General features: G+C 40.5%; 1 protein-coding gene and 1 pseudogene across 6 annotated transcripts in view; one reads left to right on the top strand and one right to left on the bottom strand.

The window, feature by feature from the left end:
• Positions 1–21,534, bottom strand: part of Tp63 (tumor protein p63) — a 210,527-nt gene that overhangs the window by 87,537 nt on the left and 101,456 nt on the right. For 2 of the 6 annotated variants that reach the window (XM_036204016.1, XM_036204017.1), the window contains exon 1: positions 1,808–1,991. The exons of the other annotated variants lie outside the window; for them this stretch is intronic. In XM_036204016.1, coding sequence (XP_036059909.1) covers positions 1,808–1,849 — 42 coding nt within the window. In that variant the 5' untranslated portion in view covers positions 1,850–1,991. Of the gene's footprint in view, positions 1–1,807; positions 1,992–21,534 lie in introns of those variants that run through there. 6 annotated transcript variants of the gene reach the window in all.
• Positions 14,000–14,459, top strand: LOC118594169 (annotated as a pseudogene).

The following is a 21,534-nucleotide window of genomic DNA, read 5'->3' as shown; positions in this document are numbered from 1 at the left end:
TGGTGAAAGACCGTGGAAGCTCGGAAGGAAGCGTGAGAAATGACAGGAGATAGACGTTCAGCCATGTTCTTTTGTAGCTGCTTTCTCTGCAGCTCGGTGGCATTCCAGCAGCCAGCACAGCCACCTCAGGAGCCCTTATCATTCTCCTGCCTAGCATTCCAAAAAACCCCAAGCCTGTGTAGAGGAATTCCCTTCATAATGAGGCTGCCATATTCTCACATTAAAACAACGACCATTTCTCCAAAAGGCAGTCTTTCCACAGAGACATACCAACGTCATGGGATTTACTAAGTTGTCTTTTTTTTTCCCCCTGTATATTTTTTTCAATACAGTCATTTCCTTTAACTCGACACCAGACTTATAATTTCCTCACCCCATATCTCAGAACTAACTTGGCTTTTACATTTACTCACAGATAGCTCATTCTTAGACACTTCAGAAATACTGAGCAAGGTAGCTTACAAATACAGAAGAAATCAGATCGACAGAGTCATCATTAATTATTAGAACTGAGCAACATCAGACCCAGCAGAGGCAGCAAGAAACTCCCACAAGTTACAGGCATTTCTTCAAACTGTTTGCTAACATTTTAAGCTACCTTTCGATGTTAAAGCAAAACGAGAAACTCAAGTTTCTCTAGCGAGGACAAGCAAGACTGCGTGTCTGTTTTAAAGGAAAGCGGGCACTTCCTTTTCCTCCTTGAGATAACCTGATATTTCCCCTGTTGTATTTGCACAGTTCAGGTGTCTAGACAACAGCGTGGTCAATAGCAGCGCTGGCCCGGCTTTGCTGCCCTTCGCTTCTCTTCCTCTTGCGGTCTGCACTGACTGCTATGCATTTTGTTTTGACTCTTACGGAGCTTGACATCCACACCCCAGTCTCCTTTTTCCAAGCGTTCACCTGCGAGTGTTCTCATCGGAAATCCTGAACTTTCTTTCCCATCAGCCGGCCCCTGGACATCCCCCCCATCCCCAATCTGATTAGTGTCAACACAGCTGCCTCTTCCTAGGAATGTAAACTAATATTGTTGTTAGACCTCTCGGCCGGAGGAAACTTCCTCAGAACCTTCCAGTCTCCTCAGAGGTTTACTTCCCCTTCATTTCTGCGCCTAGTGATTGAAATCTCTAAGTCAGACTTGCTAAGACGGGAGCAGAGAATCACCAACTTCTTAAAATCTGGACTGTTCGGATGCTCCCTTTCACGCACACATGCACAAATGGTTAACAGCACACTGTTCTGAAGTAACTTATCTCTCCGTCCACAGGACACTTCTAAGTCAGTCGCCACACAATTCGGACAGTACTCAAGGATCCTCAAATTTAAATGAGCTTCCGGGTTGATACAATTAAAAGTGATAGCTTTAAACAAACCTACTTCATTACTTTAAACACATTCAGTTGCTTTGAATATGAAGCCAGGAGAACTGAGCTAAACAGTTAATATACAATCAATTAATTTGTCTCCCTGATACAGTAGCTCCCATCAATGTTCCTAGCAGAATGTGCTCTACTTCTCCTGTCCGTTCTTATTAAAAAGGTGATTTTAGATAATCCTGAATATTGTGTTTCTTCAGATACATAATGTCACTGTTTTCCCCTTTTCCTCCTACTGTTTCATCTCAAAGAAAGTAAAAGACAACCTTACAGCCACTGTAGAAAACATTAATGAGGAAAGGAAGATTCCTACAGACAACTTGCAGACACATTACATTGGGTCACTAGAACCCCAACTCTATAAGTTTTTATCTAAAGAAGAAGGAGAGAGGAAAGCCATCTCTCTGTAGAGTGCTAAAATCTAAAAGCCTTACCTCACTAAATTGAGTCTGGGCATTGTTTTCCAGGTACAACATGTTAGCAGTGAGACTGGTCAAGGCTGCTCTTCTTTCTTCGGATTCCAGGGTTTGGCCAGCCCCCCCACCCCCTCTGAGAGCCTTTCACTACGAATCTTCTGAGAAGATAACAGAACTCAGGTGCCTCTCTCTTTCTCTCTCTGTACATACTTTAAGGTTCCCTAATATATACCCAACTATAGGCATGAGGGGCGGGACTCTTCACTTTACCTGTCCAATCCATCAACTTCCACCTGGGCTCCTCCACTCCAATGGAGTGAAGCCTCTCCCATCTCATTAAGTAGTTAGAATTCCTTATCACCAATCTTTAAAAGAAAAGTGGGGGGGGGGGGAGGCAGGAGACAGACAGGTAAAAACTTTCCCCTGTCTCTTTCATAAGAAAGTGCACTCTGTCCCAAAAACAAAACAAAACCCTCCCTCAAACAAGCCTACCACCCCCACCACCCCTACCAGGACACGCAGAAGGCAAGGCGGTGCACAGAGTTGTTACTACACTTTGCAGTTGAGAAGAACAAGTTCTGGGGACATTTTGGAAGGCTTCTTCTTCTTCTTCTTTTTTTTCTAAACTGCATTTGGGATTTTTAAGAATGACTATACAAAGTTAAAAATTAGAGAAAATTGCTTGTATATTTTCTTAGTATAAAACTCAAAAGGTACTGTCTTCTAGCCCAAGGGCTCAGTATATTTTCATCATACATATACCAGGGAATTCATATCAACCAATGCCGGCATAAGCCACTTGACTTTCCAGAACGTATTTCAGTAGGCAATTAAAACCCCCCAGTCACACTAAACTTTTAAAACAAACATCCATGTTAGATACAGTAAGTAGAAGCCCTGGCAAGTATCTCCATGCTCTCAAAACCTGCCTCTGTTTGTGTATTTCTTTATTATAGTCAGTTTTTATGAAGGCTTATTATTATTCACAGATAGTATTTCCTTAAGTGTGTAATAGAATTCATATTGACTATTTTCTGTGCTATTTCTATGTAAATGACTAAAAGAGTGTATCTTCGATCATAATTAAATGGAATTGCATAAATGCATAAGAATATTATTATATACTCTGGCTCCAGTAATAGTGAAGATGGAATGCCCCCAAGTTCTGAGGTGATTGCGAACATGCTCTGTCGTTATTACCCAGGGCTTGAACTCCAGCTAGCCTTATATTCGAATACTCATCTCCCCTGAATCAGTTCTCTCTTCTGTACATAAAACTGGGGAAGAGTACTAAGAGCAAATATTAGATTTCTTCCTAAATTTGGGGGACTTAAAAAAAATCAGAACCAAAAAACCCTAGAAGTCATAATAGATTATTATTATTAAAATATCAGAATTAAAGTTTATAATACGTCCAGGAATTTAGATTTTCCTTCTGTTTATTTCTAGTTTGCATTCCCAGGCTGTATTTAGGGAATGGATGAAGTGGTCACAGAAAGCAGGCGGGAGGGCTTACCAATAGAGTAGAATCATTGTGCTCTGTCCACATCTTCCCGCTTTGCTACCACCGACAGGTTAAGGGACATTATAAACCTACAGGATCCCTGGTATGCTTTTCAAAGCAGGTGTCGGACCCAGCCCCGGTTAGAATGGGGTCCCCCAGAAATGCCAGCCCAACAAGGAGGTTTTCTTTAGCCTCATTCAATCCTGAATGAATTTTGCTTGAGAATCACTGTATTAAAGTACAACTGTTACTATTTTAATTTTTATACTAATTTGATAGGGCAGCCATTTGAATCCTGTAACTGAGCTATTAACCATATATAATCAAAGGGTAAACAAACTTCTTTAACCAAGTTTAAAGATTCCCAGAAGGATTTGGGGAGGAAATGTCTTATTCTTTCTATGTGTCATTCACATACGACCAGATCAATCTGTGGCCTCAGTCAGACATGAATCAAGACTGTAGACAGGAATTGAAGAGCCTTGTGCCTTGGCTGTTTGAGAACCTTGGGAAGTTGAGGAAAGGAGCCTGGACGAGGGATTTGGAGACGGGAGAGTTGTGTTCCCTCCCAGTTCTGGCTTTAGCAACCTCCATGCCCTAGGGGCAAGTTACTCAACTCTCCTAGATTCAGATTCCTGGTTTGGGAAATGACAGAGTGCGGCACGCAGGATTCCTCCAGACCTTTACAAAGAGGGCAGTCTGTGTCTTTGTCCAGGATTAAGAGAAGTGCTATGGAGATTTCGCCCATTTTATTTTCACGGCTATAGCTGTCCCTCAGTGTATTGTACAAATGATGTAGTTAAGCCACATCCGTGCTTAAACGCTTAAAAGGGCATAGGGAAAAAGAAGCAATGTATTGGGAACCCAAATGCATGTTGTTTATTTATTTACTTTTTTGCTTTAGGACATTCCCATGGAGAAAAATTAGCTAATTGTCCATATCAATTTGAAGTTAACACAAACATATTCATAAAGGTGCCAATTAAAGTATATCTGATAATGTTTGGTTTCAGAATTAGCATCCTGCACGTAAGAACCGTGCACTTAATCAAGCTGGAGGTTATGGAGAAGTAACAGTTCCTTGCACTCTGCTTTCCCGGGGATTTCAGTGGTTCTGGAAGACTTCCACCCAGCCCACAAAGGCTTGAGTAAGGAACAGCATGGCAAATAAAGACCTCTAACAAATGAGACATAGAAGCATCCTCTGTGTATAAATGGTAAGTCCATCCTGTGGGTGGGGGGTAGCACAACAGAAGGGAAAAGCATAGGCTGTGTGAAGTTTAGTCATGTACACAACAACACAGGTCCCCATCAAGAAACTCATTTTCTTGACTTAAAAGAGGAGGGAGGTTTAGAAGCCAAGACTATGAATACTTGGGATTATTTATTTACCAAAGGAAAGCAAAAATTGGTGACTTGCTTTTATGGCAATAATGAAAACTCTAAGAAAGAATGTGGATCTTTCTGTGTCTTCACCAAAAGGTAGCTACCTGGGTGAGGCAACAAAAGGGGAAAATTGCAAAGTCTTATCTCTTCCGGCTCCTGGAGTTATCAACTATTTTTTTAACCTTTCCTAGAGGGGATGTTGGGGTACTCACAGGGTGCTCCAATGACAACTGTTAAGAAAGAGGTTCCAACCCATCAAAATCTCATCCAAGCTTCATCTTGCCCACTCTCCACTGTGCCCATTACATGGGGACCTATGTGGCCACCACTGTTCTCCTCTTCCATCTGCTTCTTCATTTGGTACCCCTCATCTCTTTACCCTGTTAACCTGTGTTCTGTGTTCACCTGAGACAGATGTTTGTTTTGGTATTCTTTTTTTTTCCAGAGCTGGGGACCGAACCCGGGGCCTTGCGCTTGCTAGGCAAGTGCTCTACCACTGAGCTAAATCCCCAACCCTGTTTTGGTATTCTTTTACCACTAGCTTCAGGGGACTTCTCTAATTTCCTAGTTGAAATAGAATCTTCTATTTATTTTTTCAAAAGAGGGTTTCTCTGTGTAACAATCCTGGATGTCCTGGAACATACTTTGTAGACAAGGATAGCCTTGAACTCACAGAGATCCTCCTGCCTCTGCCTCCGAGTGCTGGGTTGAAAGGCATGTGCCACCACCCTCTGGCAAAGTAGAATCTTACATTATATGATGTCAATTAAAGCAGCTGTGAAATTCTACCATTCAATAAAGTAGTGTATGCTCCTCCATTAGACAATACATTTTTAATATTTTTTCACTCCTATATCACATTTAGTGTCTAAAAATAGTGCTGCAAACAATTTCATTCTATGAGAAAGGACAAGAAAGGTGAACAGCAAGTCTTTCCCAAAGCTTATTATGAAACAAACATTTATTTCATGGAATACCTTTCCCATAAAAATCAAAGCACAGTACTTCATCAAAATAGAGTGGAAAAATAATGACTCCAATCTAAGCTTAACATCTCAAATCCTTAATAATCATTTGTGGAAAGGGAAACTTGCCAGCTTGATAAACCTGTAATAGTCCAAAAAAGGTTGGGGTTTTCAGAACATGGGGGAAGCTAAGAGCCGTGGGGACTTTCCAAGCTGCTGCAGACAAAATCAGGTACATCTTTCAATGTCAGCTACCATCCCAATTAAAGGGTAGCCAGCGGGAGAGCACACTGAGTAACTTTTCAAACTCTGGTTTTCTCTCAGCTAAGCGATTTCCTTCCCCCTGTACCCCACACAGGTGACAAGAATGAACACTCGTGGAAGCTGAAAAAGACACCAGAACAACTTTCTCTTTAGTCTAAAACTGCATTCAAAATCCAGATATAAGGTCATATCCGTTTTCGGGTCACCGGTTAGGCTCCGACAGATGGGGGTACCTTCTAAACACCAAAGGTGAAGGGGGTTCTGCCCAAACCTGATAGCTGTATTCAAGATGGAAGATTGTGTATAAATGTTATTGTGAAAGGTAAAATACTAGACAGCATTCAATCTTTCTCTTTCTGAATCTTTCTCTCTCACTATCTGTCTTTGAACCTTTCATGGGTCAAGTACTCTTCAAAGAATTTTACATACATAAAACATTTAATTCTCATAAAAATTATGACTTAGAATTACATTAGTGGTGTTTGACAAATGAAGACTTTGAGGCATGAGACAGGATAAAAGGGAGAATCTGTACATTTGACCCCCATTCTACACAAAGCTCTGGTGTATGATTAGGCTGCAGCTTCATAATTCCTCCCATCCTCTGTTTAACCAGCATCCAATGCCAGGTACACAGCAGCCTGAAGCTCATTCAGCCAACAGCCCACTCTGTGATTATAATAATAGCAGGAGTTTTGCCACATCATATCCCTACTTTTAGATAATGCTCGGCTTCTGAAGGTCTCAAAGCAATTCACCTCAACACATGTAGAAATGTAGAGATACAATCATTTTTCATATAACTTTTTATTATGATGGAAAATTAGATTAAAGAGTAATCTCCTAAGTAGAAGCAAAAACTGAAAACTCTGTGGCTAGAGAGATGGTTCAGTGGTTAAGAGCACTGGCTGCTTTTCCAGAGATCCTGAGTTCAAACCTGAGCTCAACCTACATGGTGGCTCACAACCATCTATAACTAGCCCCACTGGATACGATGCCCTCCTCTGATGTGCAGACACACATGATGAGAAAACAACTATATGCATAAAATAAATAAATCTTAGAAAGAAAAACTGAAAACTCCAAATTTTAAAAGCCAACTCTAAACTCATCATTCATTGTTAAAAGTTGCATTCTTCCCTGTTTATATATAGTGACAAAATTAACATAATACTCAATATTACTTTTGTTAATTATCATCATAGTATTATGATCAATCTCTTGGTAAATAGTCACATGACTAGAAGTACTGGGCCAAATGTAAGGGCCTAAGTCACTAGATGAGTATGTTATCACCCTGTTTTCCAAGAACATAGCACCAAAACATATTCAGAAGACTCTAACCATCACAGCACTGTGAAACATCCCTTCTAACTTTAACAATAAAAAGGGAATTCTAATTTTACTATGGATCATTTGCTTGCTGGTGAGACTGTGTTTCAACATTCACTAGTCCTTTGCATCTCATTGTTTATTTATCTATTTAAAGTGAGGATTGAGGTCAGTCAGGGTTATGTGCACACTCAGCCTTGAACTTGTAACAGTCCTTCCCTTGGCTTCTGAATAGCTGGGATTATAGGCCTGAGCCACCAATCCCAGCAAGATTTCTCCTTCAGATGGTCTGTGACTATCCTATGCTTGCCCAGTAACTTCTGTCCTACTGGATTTGTAAGTCCTAATTATTTGGAATGATTAATACTAACAACTTGATCAAATATTTCTAAGTTAGTTCTCTTTGGATTAGCTATAGGCACACAATCAGTGTATTTGATCACTTTATAAATAAAATTACTTCTTTGGGCTTTAACACTTGTGTTGTTTGTTTATTTTATTGTTTTAAAATACATAAAATGGAGTACACAGAATAAAATGTAATCATGTACTTTATAACCTAGAGGTACCTCTTACTAAAATTTTGATTCATACTCAGCCAAAGGAACAACTTCTATATAAGTATATATGATTCATGAACTATACATGTAATATTAAATATTAAAGATATATTTTAATGCAATGGCCATGACTCAGTGTAATATGCTATTAAGTAAAATACAGCAACTTAATTTCAATAATTCAATGAACAGATAATACTGCATAGGCATAAACATAGCTCAGTGGGTAAAGTGCTTGGTGTGGGAGCAGAAGAACCCAACCTGAAGGCCAAGTGCACTAGCACATGTCTGTAATCAGTTTCCTTACAGTGACATGGGAAGCAAAGACCAGGGCATTCTCAAAAGTTCTTTTGAGTCAGCTATCCTGATGCACACAGCAGTGAAGAGCAATGGGACCTTTCTCAAACATGTTGGAAAGTAAAGACTGATAGCCAAGGTTAGCCTTCTGACTTCCCTATACTTGCTGGGGTATATGCACACACACACACACACACACACACACACACACACACACACACACACACACACACGCACACATGCACACACACACACGCACAATTCCAAGAGCTGATAGCTGCCACCCATTATTCCCTCGTTCCCTAGACATTGTAGCTTCTATTTAGACCATACCGTGGATCGCACGTGTTTCCCCACAGTTCAGGTGTTGGAGGTTGATTCTCCAGCTCATGGGGCCTGAAGCTTCAGCAGCAGGCCCTGGATGGAAGAAATGAGTGTTGAGGGGTAGAGTAAGACTCAGATATTTCCTCTGACACTTGCTCAAGCTATGATGGTTCGTCTCAACACAGGACAAAAAGAAATAGGGATGACTGACCATGTACTGAAACCCCTGACACTGTGATCCCAAGTACACATTTTGCTTTTTTTCTCCAAGTTGTTCATCTTGAGAATTTTGCAGAAATCTAATGCAATCCCACAATACAAAAGGTACAGCATTAGCACTAGTATCTAGTGTTATTTAAAAGACTTCTTCATATTTCAGTGTACAGCTTCATTATATAAGTAAGTAACTTCCTCGTTTGGGTGCCTGGCATTACTCATCAAAATAAGAAGGCTCATCTCCACACCCACTGGTTTAATTTACACACAGCAGGTCTTCAAATCAAACCAGTTCACATCGAATGCTGGTTATATTTACTTAATATTTTTTGACCACTTTCATCTTAAACATCAACATTTTATTCTATACCTCTGTCTTCCAATCTGGATTTTAGATTCTGTTGTCATGGTTTGGACCTTGATGTGACTGTGATCCCAGGGTTTGGGGAACTTACCTCTGTCTATTTGACTACAATATAAACATTATTGTTGATGAAAACACACAACTTCTCTGTGAGCCACTTGCCCTTTCTGGAATTCCTCTCTGAAGGACTGGTAGGGCAGTGGATTTCTATCCCACTTCAGGCCTGGTGACTTCATGCTCCACCTTTATTTCCTCAAATTGTCTCTTTTTAGCTTCAGGTAGAAGGAGAAGTTACAGCTTTGTGCCTTTGAGGTAACTTGAAAAATCCTACCTGATTTTTGCATGCAAATATCATGGTACTTTTGACTCATAGCCCCTGCCCCTGCCTCCACCTGTGCCCTGCTGTGGCTGCCCAGGGTTTTACCACCTCAAGATGCTAAGCTTTAAACACTGGTACATATACATGTGCTTGATAAACCTACTCTCTTGGTGATTTTCCACCTGACATTGGTATTGCCTGTCTGCTCCCTGAAGCTCTCTAAGTGAAGTCAGTGAATGGCTAAGTCCTGAGGCATTTGTGCAGTCAGTAATTCTGTGCATACACCAGGCGGCTTTATTTCCTTAGTATTTAAGTATATGGTCATGGATGTTGCGATCCCAATCAGCCTTTCACTAAAAAATGCACACAAAAATCAAGGTCAACTTCATAGTAAAGAGCAGAGAGTTGAAATACTCAGAGAAATGACAATTGAACCCCTAGTTAGATGTATAATAACTGACACCTCTCCCATCTCCAGCAGGGCACTGAGGTAGACCATGGTGCTTTTCAGAACTGAGGACCAGCATGTGGTGGATACCCTTCCAGATTACAAACAGTACCAGGCTTCCTCATCTTCCATTTATGATGGCAGAGCATGGGAGGAAAAGCCATGGTCTAATATTAAATAAATACTGAGTGTCTTCATAATATAGCGTTGTCTTTCACAGATATGGAACACATTGGAGTATTTGTTACATCCACTAAAGACCAACAGGGTTCATAACCAGATTTTCACATTTGAAGAGGTTTTGATGTTAATCTTGCAATAATTCTAGCTCTAGGATAGTCTCAACTGAGCACCTATGGGAAGGCTGCTCTAGCTGACAAAGAGGGACATATAGCTTAGAGATATGTAATGATTGCCTTCGGATTTTATTTTACATTTTACCTTGTATATAACACACATATATTATATTCCACCATCTTTCAACTAGTTACACAATTTTCTCCAAAAGGAAAACTCAAATAAGCCAGCACTCCCAAAGCATGTCGCCTTCACTGTGCTCAACACTTCCTACCTGCTGCATACTGGTGTGTTTTCTTACTTACTCATGTTTCCTTATTTCCTCTAAGGAGCCTGTTGCTAATTTCTCACTAAATTCTTGTTATTGCATTTCCCATCTTACAACCTTATACTCATGTCTTTACAAACCCGAGAATGCAGAGGCACTTGAGAGCAGTGGCCATGCATGCCTCCTTCATTCCTGTATCTCCTGCAGCCCGAGGAGTGTGCAGTCAGCAAAAGCTCTGCTAAGGATAGGTCTGGTCCAGGAAGCAAGCTTGTCCTCCTTAGCTTTGGTTCTCAAATAAGGAAATACACTTGCAGAGGAATTAAATGTATAATGAAGTTCACACATAAATTACGCTTATAGCTGAGCTCAGAACTCAGATTTTCTGGCTCCATCCCCATGTACTCGCTCTGTGTGGCACCAAGTGCTCATTACAGAAGAGATTAGTGTCTTGCACATGTGCCAACAATGTGCAGGAATGCAGCCTTAGAAAAAAGTAACTTTTCGTTTGCATGGTCCACAAGGGAAAACGAGACGTCCTATGGACACAATGGACTTCAGTAGATTGTCAGGGCCTTTCAGCAATGTGCCCCCTGGTAAATATTGCTTTCTGGGCTTTCTACTGTTACAAACACAATACATTGACTTATTTCCAGCTTCCCAGTCCTGATTCACAACTCGATTAAAAAGTGGTGCAACCAAGTAGGTGTGCCTCTGAGTCTGGGTTGCTGAGCCAGATCTTCCAGGCTATGGAGGACGCCGTCTTGATTTTGTAAGAAAACATTATCTGTATCCATCATTAGCTGGGAAATTCTGTCAGAAAGAATTTTGAAAGTCACCAGAGGAGTGATGCATCCGAAAACATACACGATTTCGAGCCAAGACTGACATTTCTTTCAGACTGATTCTTATGAGACAGTAACAGGAAAGCAGTTTGATAGTACAGTGCTGGCTAAGCACCTGTGAGGCCCTGGGTTTGATCCCCAGCATGGCATGCATATCCAACCAACAAACTAACCAACCAACCAAACAAACAGAAATCCACCTAAGCTGAAACATAAATAAATGAACTTAAGATTATAGAGTAATAATAAGAATGATGAAATAATTTCTTTAAATGGACTCTAGTCCTAGTTGTTCAAATCACAGAGGGAAGTAGAAGCAGCAAAGCCAGGCTTCAACGTGTGTAATAAAAACCCACATGGGTGTTGCATGTGTGTTTGTTCACATAGATACATACGTATACATGCAGTACATGCACACACAATTACACTAACATGCACACACACAGTGGAACAGTGGATCTAACAAAATGAAAAATGAAACAACCCTAGGGGCTGTGGTATGAGGTGCAAGACCTTGCTTGTTATTCTTAGGACCAAGAAGAGATAGAGAGTGATGGACAGGACAGGGAGAGGCAGGCGTGTGCATGTGTGCGTGTGCATGTGTGAAAGAGAAGAGAGAGGAGGCAGAGACAGAGAGATAAAGATTGTAATTGGCTATGACTTGTAATTAGTTGCTAAGTGGATACAGTGGCAGCACTACTCACATTCTAATCCACCGCTTAGGGCTTTTAATCACTGCATTTTACTCATGATTTTTATTCAGAAAGATTCTACGTAGAGCAGGGAGCTTAAGCTATCATGTCCCAGGGTGGACTTAACAGTATGGGTGCAGCAGCTTGGACTTAGAGGATTATGCCAAAATCACGTCACTGACACTTGAGTATGAGCATTCTTAGAAGACACATTCAGCCTCTTCTCTCCTACCTTAATTATAACTTTTTTATTTAGCAACTACAGTATGACGTTAGTCAGGGCCAATAGCTTGGCACTTGTGTAAGGGAACTGGCACTGAGGCATGATCCTCAGGCACCACACAAGCCACGCCCCTGCTGATCTCCATTGTTACTCCAGAACAGAACAGGTCAAAATGCATCGGTTCTTCTAATGTGGAAAACTGCCAACTGCAACCTTTTACTTCTTTTCCCTTGTTAAATAGTAAACTTGGGAGAAAAAAGACAGTCAAGGTTTAAAGTTAGTTGATAGTTAATTAGATCTTTACATCAAACCATACATCCATGGAAGATGCTAAGTCTTGAAGGAGTTATTACAGAGTATCAATTAGAAATTGTGTTATTTCTTCTCAAACATACATTTGCACATATGCACATTACCTTTCAGATGATGCCTGCATATTTTACTGCATATGATATATGAAAAGATCAAAGCAACAATATGATGCAGTGTTGGCCCTAAAACTTCCCCATTTGATAGAGATCTCTACACAAACACCTAAAGAGAAGGTCAGAATGGTAACCATTCCAGACGATAGCTAAAATAAGTGTTAACATTAAGTTATAAGCCACAGTGCCAGGAAACTCTGAGGAGGGGCGACTGATTCTCTTGTGGAGGGTGGGATAAAAAGGTAGACCTTTAAGACTGAGAAGAGTTTGGGAAGAAGGGGAAGAAGACATCCTTGAAGCAAAGCATCAGCATAGAGAAAAGAAAACTATAATATGTATCTAAACAAGAAGGTGGAGTTATTCAGCCTGGGGGATCGTGGACAGAGGTGACCCAGAAAGCAGTACCAGAGTCAGACTGTGGTGGGCTTGAATTCTTCACATATTCCACACAAGGTAACTTTATGCTCATAGAGACTTTGTGGTTTAAAATCTCTGCCAAGAAAACATGGGCTAGAGATCACCTTTTACTGCCCATGACTGCTTTCCTAAGTCCTCATTTAACACAGAAATCTTCATGTGAATTGAAAATCTACCGGAAAGACCACATGATCTGAGAGCTTGTCTTCTGGTCCTACATCACCAAGATCAATAGCAACTCCTCATCTCCTTCTCACTCTCCACAAAGAGGTGGGTCAAGTCCACCTGACTGTCACAACAGCATTTACCCTCTGACCCTCAGCAAACAAGTGTACAGGATGCCTTTCTGCACTGCTGGATGCTATGCCTGGTAAAGACTGACCTGTGTGGCCAATTACAGAGTACAACTTCATCCCCTTAGGACTAACAGATACACTTAGACCAGCCCCTGACAGATCTGTGGCCTTGGAAGAGTCTAATCCCATAGAGAGTCTGGGATACTTTATTTTCAGGGTAAGTTTTAAAATCTAAACAGGATCCATTTCCTCATCAATATGCATCTGTGAAGTCAGGGGTAATGAGCAATTAGTAGTCCCTCAAATGTCCACTCCCCAGTGCTGTTTTTCAGTGTTCTCTGGGACTCTACAGGGATATACTCACAATGATGGCTCAGTGCCCATGATAGCTTCTATTTTTTTTTTTTTTCTCCAAGAAGCGTGGCAAGCCTAGGAATGACTATGACATTGTTTCTCCAAAGAAATGTGAAATTCCAAAGACAAAAGATGAGGGAAAGGGTGCAAAGAAATGTCTGATTTGATGATTACAGTGACCCCAAATTTTGGTAAGGCAGCAACTAGAAGATGTCACAGTAGTGAGGACTGTAGACATCACAACCAATCCATTGCATTTCCAAGTGAACAGTCCACAACCAAAGTTGGAAAATGTCAGTCTTGATGCTTTGCAATTGTTGTGTTAATGTCGCATGGCGCGTTTGCGTGCCGTATCCCATATTTGAAGAATCCCATCACCTGTGACATTAACTATAAGAAATATAAGCGGATCGCTGGATCACAGCCGCCAAAATGAAGTTCAATCCCTTTGTGACTTCCGACCGAAGCAAGAACTGCAAACGGCATTTCAATGCACCTTCTCACATTTGGAGGAAGATCATGTCTTCCCCCCAATCCAAAGAGCTGAGGCAGAAGTACAATGTTCAGTCTATGCCCATTTGAAAGGATGATGAAGTTTAGGTTGTCCGAGGACACTACAAAGGCCAGCAGATTGGCAAAGTGGTCCAAGTATACAGGAAGAAATATGTCATCTACATTGAGCGAGTCCAGTGAGAAAAGGCTAATGGCACAACTGTCCATGTGGGCATCCACCCCAGCAAGGTGGTTATCACCAGGCTAAAGCTGGACAAAGACCGCAAAAAGATCCTGGAAAGGAAAGCCAAGTTTCGACAAGTCGGAAAGGAGAAGGGCAAATACAAGGAAGAAACGATTGAGAAGATGTAGGAGTAGGGGTGTGTCCTACACATCTTTCATTAAAGACTGCTTAAAAGTCCAAACGAAAAAGAAAAAGAAAAAGAAAAAGAAATATAAGCATTTCCATGTCTGGTAGTCTATATATTTTCAATGTTATCTACCACAGTTCCTTCTCACACATCCAACTCGCCTGCTCTGGATTCTACTGTAAAATTAGTTACGATTTAATGCTCAGGACAGGATTCTACTAAACTTATTTATGTACAAGAGACCTTTGTTTGGCTTTGGTGAAACATTTTTCTGTTCTAAGCATGGTGCTTATAAAAGATGTAAGGAAACAATATGGGATTTAAGAGATGGAGAATTGGATAACAGTAAAACACGGTGACAAGAGCCTTCAAAGTGTCAAAGAAGTGCCATGATGCCCAAGCATTTTGAAAGCCATTTATTTTAAAAAAAAAAATGAGGGAGAAAGGAAAAAGCCATGAAGTTGGGAGAGGAATGTGGGGAAGGCTTGGAAAGTGACGTTGAGTCTGGATCTAATCTAAATACATTGAATTCATTCGTAAAGGTGCCAGAGAGTAAGTTAAAAAAAAAAAAAAAATTAAAATGGAGAAAGAAAACCAAACCTAGAATCCAAACACACTATGAAATCAATGACAGAAAACAAGCAGAGGAACGGGGTAACGCATGAGGACTAAGGGAGGCCAACTCTGTATTTGAGACACATCTCTCATGGCTTAACCGGAAAGAGTTGCTGAAATCTGGCTTCTGAAATTGGCTAGGGCTGTGATGTTAGGAAAACTTTTTTTCTAACTTATTGAGGGGGATACCACCAGCCAAATCACCTCACTTAAAATATAAATGTGAACGTTGTCAAGGGAGATTATTTTACCACTTCTGAAGTGGAAAGAAAAATCGAGAGTAGACTTAGCAATTGTGTATTGAAGTTTCCTAAACTGCAATGCAAAAACTTTATGGCATCCTTGTTGCATGCTTGTCCTCAATACAAACCGGCCACAATTTCTTCCAAATTTTCTTTGATCTCACTTGTTCGTAATCACCTCATAAAAGAATCTGGGGGCTGAAGATGTAGCTCAAATGCCAGAGTGACTGCCTCATATGCAAGAGACCCTGAGTTTGGTACTCAGCACTGCATACAACAGATATGGTGAGGCATGCTGGAATCCCAGCAGTTGGGAGGTAAAGCAGGAGGGTCAGAAACTCAAGGTCATCCTTTAGCTACCCTGTTTGAGATGAACCTGGGGACACTGTTTCAAAAGGAAAAACAAACAGAATATGGATATAATGAATGATGACGTGCAGAGGTATGACCTATAATCTAATAGCTATAAGTATTAAATATTCTGTCAAGCATGAAATCATGCACTCTGTTTTTTGTTTTGTTTTAGAATTTGCAATTCTAGGAGTGGGCTTAGTGGTTCATGTATGCAAAGCAAACTCTCTACCCGAACCACAGCCTTGCCTCTGAAGTTTAGGCTTTCAGGAAAATACTTATTAAAAGTCCACAGTTTGCCTTAAAACAAAACTTGAGCACCTATCCACATATGAGATGGTGTTTTTATTGTGTTATTTATTTGTTTATTGATCAACACCTAGTGATAGATTTTCTTCTCTCTCTCTCTCTCTCTCTCTCTCTCTCTCTCTGTGTGTGTGTGTGTGTGTGTGTGTGTGTGTGTGTGCGTGCATGTGTATACACGTTCATGTATGGTGATAGCGTGTGGAGTCATTCATTCTTAGGCACCATGCACGTTTTTGCTTAGAAAGGGTCTGTCACTCGTCTGGGGCTCACCAGTTAGGTTACACTGGCTGTCTGGCAAGACCCAGGCAGGGATCCTGCTGTCTTCAGTTTCCCAGCACTGATTACAAGCACACACCACCATCCCAGGTTTTTCAGGTGGGTTCTAGGGTTCAAACTTGGGTCTTTACACTTGCAGGACCAACACTCTGTTGACTAAACCATCTCCCCAGCCCAATCATACTTTCTATGATCAGAGGAAGAACCAGATGACATTTTTCCCCCACTTCCCGCTAAGAGAATTAGAAGGTAGAAGCTTCCAAATTGTAATTATGGAGTTAAAGGCCAGACTGCTGGGGAGGTTGGATCTGGTGACCTTTGTGATCTTCCCTAACCCAAAGATTTCTGTAATTATACAGACACACATGCATGCACGCACGCATGCACACACTCAGGCACTCACTTATCAGAGTCAAAGAAGCAGATAAGTGTCATAAATGGACATGATTACTAAACAGTATTCTTAATATCAGCACCACTTAGTATTTATGTTCAGTGTCTTAACCTCCAGGAAATCCTTCTCCCTGCTAAATAAGGAGGAAACTTACCAAATTACTTATCAGCATGCAGGCCTGGCATGGTTCTCTAATTCTAATTCAGAGTCCTGGTCTACTGTAAGGAAATAATGGTTGGTTTGGCAATGTACCCAGATTATCTGAATTTCCAAGATGTGTACAAAAGTTAATGAAGGCAGACTGCATCTTCAACAGGGTCTGTCGACCTTGCTGATACAGCTTCACTTAGCATGGCTTCCTGCAGCCACAGTAGCTTGAAACTCTCCGACAGACTTACTGTCTGGGCTGACCTTAAATAAGATTTACAAGGTAAAATTTTGAGAAGTGTAAAATGATTCTGACTTAACCCAGAAGGGACTGAATACAACACAGGATGCTTAGTAGCACTCAGGTTTTGAGGTTTTTGGTTTTTAGATGGGTTTTTGTGTGTTGTTTCTTTGTTTACAGAGTCAAACATTGTGCACAGAGAAAAAACACTGCATCAAGACCAAGATGACTTTCTGAGGTATTGCTTCATAGCCTAATGACTTAGCCTCCCAGAGAAAGAAAAAAGGTTACCACTGGTAGTTTTTGGAACATTTTGTACTCATTTATCAAGCAGGGAGAACAGCCCCAGAGGATAAACACAGACTGAACCCCCACCCTTACAGGAGGGGCCTTGGTATTTGACGGTACAGCAACCTTCAGCTGCTCAGATAAAAGACGCTTGGTGCAAACCAAAGTATTATCTACTTATTACCCACTTATCTGCTTATTCTCCCCTTGAAGTCCACTTCTGTCTGCAGTATCAATCACTTCTCTGGCAGCTTGTCTTACTACAAAGGGAGGATTTGATGCCTTGCTTAGACTTCTAGAAGAAGCAGACTCCTGCAAAACTAATTCGGTTTACCACCAAGGCTGTGGGATGAGGCTGTCTAGGGGCTGGGTCTAGAAACAGTCTATTACAGCACAGTTCTTGAAACAGAAATTCAATCTACATTTCCATGAAACACAACAGTCCAGGCACTAAACTTGGCATTGGGTGAGCACTGAATACGTGTGAGGAAACGTCTTACAAACGAAAGTACGAGAGCAGCAACTATGCAATATTATCATCAGGACATTGGTAGTCTGACACTGGTATCATTGCTGAGATAGAGTGAGCATCAAGAAATAATAGACCCATAGTGTTAAAGGACAGACACACCCTATAGTCAGGAACCTGGGCTTCTGGCTGGCTCTTTCGTCAACAGGCTGTGTGACTTTGGGCTGGGGCCTTCTTTTGCTGTGTGTCTGTTTCTTTAGTAAAAAGACTTTGGCTGCCAGGTGATCCTTACCACCCATCCTGGGGCTGATGGCCTAAGTGAGAATTAGCTTATGTGACATGGCTTTCCAGTAAATTCAAAATAGGTGCTCTGCTTGGGAAGAGAAAAGTTCAGGCCAGGGACAAGAAGCAAATTAGCTGACCGTCTCCATGAACTCCCAGACTCATTATAACAGCTTGTTTACTTACCTGTCTTCATTAGCTGCTCTTACTTCATCAAAGGAATGCTTCCAGACCCTTACAATTAGACATGTAAACAAAAGCACCATCTATCACCGCCATACTCAGACAAACAGGGTTTCTGATATGCTCTCAATCCTACCAAGGATGATAGCCCCACTAAAACCATTAGACGGGCATGCAAATATTAAGTAGGGAATTATCCATAGGAAGAAATTGATGAATTCACCAACTTCCTGAATGTCGATGGGAGCTGACCTACTTTCCAAAATGGGGAAGGAAAAACCTGAATCTTACAGAGAAGTGAGCCATCAGCCAAGCAAAGCCTTATACAATTTTTATTGTGCTAGGACTACCAAATATACCCAGTTCTTTTACCAAGGAGTCTCACATAAATATGTAATATTATTAAAGAAATAGCAATCAGATCAGTAATTACAGAGGTGAATGTTTCATGACCAACCCACTGATCAATATCAAAAGCTTTAGCCCCTTTTTTCTTTCTTTCTCTGTTTCAATATTAATGTTATTGGTATGTATTATATAGTATGGCATAATATAAAACATTGACTTTTTGAAATTTTGATCTTTTAAGTTGGGGATCCAGGAAAGCACTCATATTTCCTCTGATAGCACAGGACTGAAATACTATGGATGCTTTTTGTTTAGTCATAAGTACTAAAATATACATTTAATGGAGTTCAGCAGCTTTTAGCAACATTTTAATTAAACAAAAACCTTAAGACAGTCCTGGCTTGGTGGCACATGAATGCATCACCTTCAAGGGAAGAAATGAGGGAGGCAGGAACCAAATTTCAGAGCAGCCAATTTATCCAGATTCAACCTCAAAATAAAATGTAAAAAAAAAAAAAAAAAAAAAAAAAGGCTCTGGCTATGACTCAGGAGTAGACTAGTTATCTAGCATGCTTTAGGCCCCAGATTTGATGCTCAGGGTTGGGGATGGGGTGGGAAACAGAGGAAAATAGTTACTGTGCACTTAAACTGTACATTATATCAACAATAACAAATGTAAGATTTCAAAATAGAAGTATTTGCTTTTTCATGAATACATATCATTTAAAATCCGTATTGCAATAAACTTTGCTTCATTCAAATAATAACTGCTGATACCTTACATAATTTGTACAGTGGAAATGACTCACTAATCTCAAGAAAAAAAAAACAACTTGCAACCTTAAACATTTCATCTTGCCTAACAATCTGTGGCAATGATGACTTGGACTGGACTCTTTAAATTTGCATCAATTAGAGAAAAAAAAAAAAAGGTTCTCCAAAAAGAAAAAAGAACAGCCTTCCAGGCACAATGCATTTTGATAAGCCCCCAAATGTCCAGCCTTCTGCTGCTTTGCTACATTACAAAGGGCTTAATAGCTGTGCAAGAAGCATTTTAAACAAGTATCTACACATCCTGACTGCATAGAAAAACAGTGACTAGCATATGTGAATGGTACAACACCCACCAAGGTGGGCAAAACCATCAGACTCATTCAAACTCACACAGGGAGAACCTGGGGTAGTCAGAATACAGTTCAGTAGAATAACACATGCTGTCTGAAGTGTGAGGCCCAGGGTTCAGGCCTCAAAAGTAAAACTCACGAAACAAAACAATAGAACAAGGCCCAAACAAGGCGAGAGACACCAGGAAGACGAGCTGTTTCACTTTACTAAAAGAGCTAACAATCTTTGCTAGAAATGAGCCCTCTAACCCTAACCATCCACCAGAATTTTGCTGAACATTGCTAGGTGCCAGGCTTTGTAATGTTTCTGCGTTCCTGGAGCTTTGAGCAATCTGTTACAAATCATGAATCAATTGGTGATTCATCACTGGAATACCATCAATGGTGACAAATTTTCATCCTTTAAACAAATGCTTTCCGCCAAACTGAGTAATCAAACTAGGTAAGATTATCAGGAAAAAAAATAACATTAAAATAAGGACATTTCAGGCTGGGCTGTGGTGGCACACACCTTTAATCCCAACACTCGGGAGGCAGAGGCAGGGGGATCTCTGTGAGTTTGAGGCCAGCCTGGTCTCCAAAGTGAGTTCCAGGAAAGGCGCAAAGCTACACGGAGAAACCCTGTCTCAAAAAAACAAAACAAAACAAAAAAAGGACATTTCATGTTTCTAATACCTTTGTACTGAATGCAAGTTCCAAAGAGACTTTGAAGCAATGAAATTGCCCAAGTTAGCTCATTAGAGACCCCTCTGAAGTTCTAAATGTGTACAATCATTTAAAAGTTGTATGTTGTTTTCTTTCAATGATTCTTCTGCAGTGTATAGAAACTATCTATACATGCATATTTATTACAACTATGTTATTAATCAAAGACATTATTAATATTATCTATTGGATCATTTATGAACAAAGAGTAACTTTCTGAAGCAACTTTCAACCAAAAGTAAGAAAAACAAGAACAGAGAAGCCATTATATTCACAGGACTCATGATCTCTCATCAAAATATATGGCAGGGCTCTGTCTTATCACAAACACATCACAACAGATGTGTTTAAACAACTTCTAAAATGTCATTTTATTGCCCAATAGTCTCAAGTAGACTAATTAGTAATATGCTTAATGAAAAACATTTTATTTTCCTTTTAGCCAAAAATAACTTTCTACACTGTTATTCAACTTGACCATTACATAGATTCAAAGATTTGGAAGATAATAGAACTTATTAAAGTATGAACATCAAATACCTTTTTAAAATGCGTTATTTGTAAAGTAGAAAGGTGGAAAGATATCTCAGTGGGTAAGGCACTTGGGCAAGCAGAAGGATCTGAGTCCAAATCCCTAGCATCCATATCTGCACATGCCTGCCATCTCCACACTGAGAAGTGGGGACAGGTGGATCCTAGAAACTCACTGGTCAGCCTGTCTAAGTAAATCCAGGTTTAGCTAGCAAGAGACTCTGTTTCAATGCAATAGAGTACATAATGATAGAATACACTCTGTGTCTTCCCCTGAACTCTGCATTCAGGCCCTCAGGCACGCAAAACTCATATGCACACAATATAAACACATACAGGATACACACCTACAAGGACATATTTGCATCAACAGTCACAGGATGGAAATAGCAAACATTTGTTAGACACTTAAGACACAATTCTTAGACCTTTATATACATGTTCTGATTTAACGTATCAGCCCAAGAGGGAGTACTATTATGATCCCCACCTCACACATGAGAAAGGTGTGCAGGTCAATAATGTAATTTGTCTGATGTCATATGACTAGTAAGCAGAACACCAAGACTGGATACATCTGCAGCCAC

This window comes from Onychomys torridus, chromosome 12 (assembly GCF_903995425.1).
Source record: "Onychomys torridus chromosome 12, mOncTor1.1, whole genome shotgun sequence".
NCBI lineage: Eukaryota > Metazoa > Chordata > Mammalia > Rodentia > Cricetidae > Onychomys > Onychomys torridus.
This window is presented reverse-complemented; position numbering and strand designations above follow the sequence as displayed.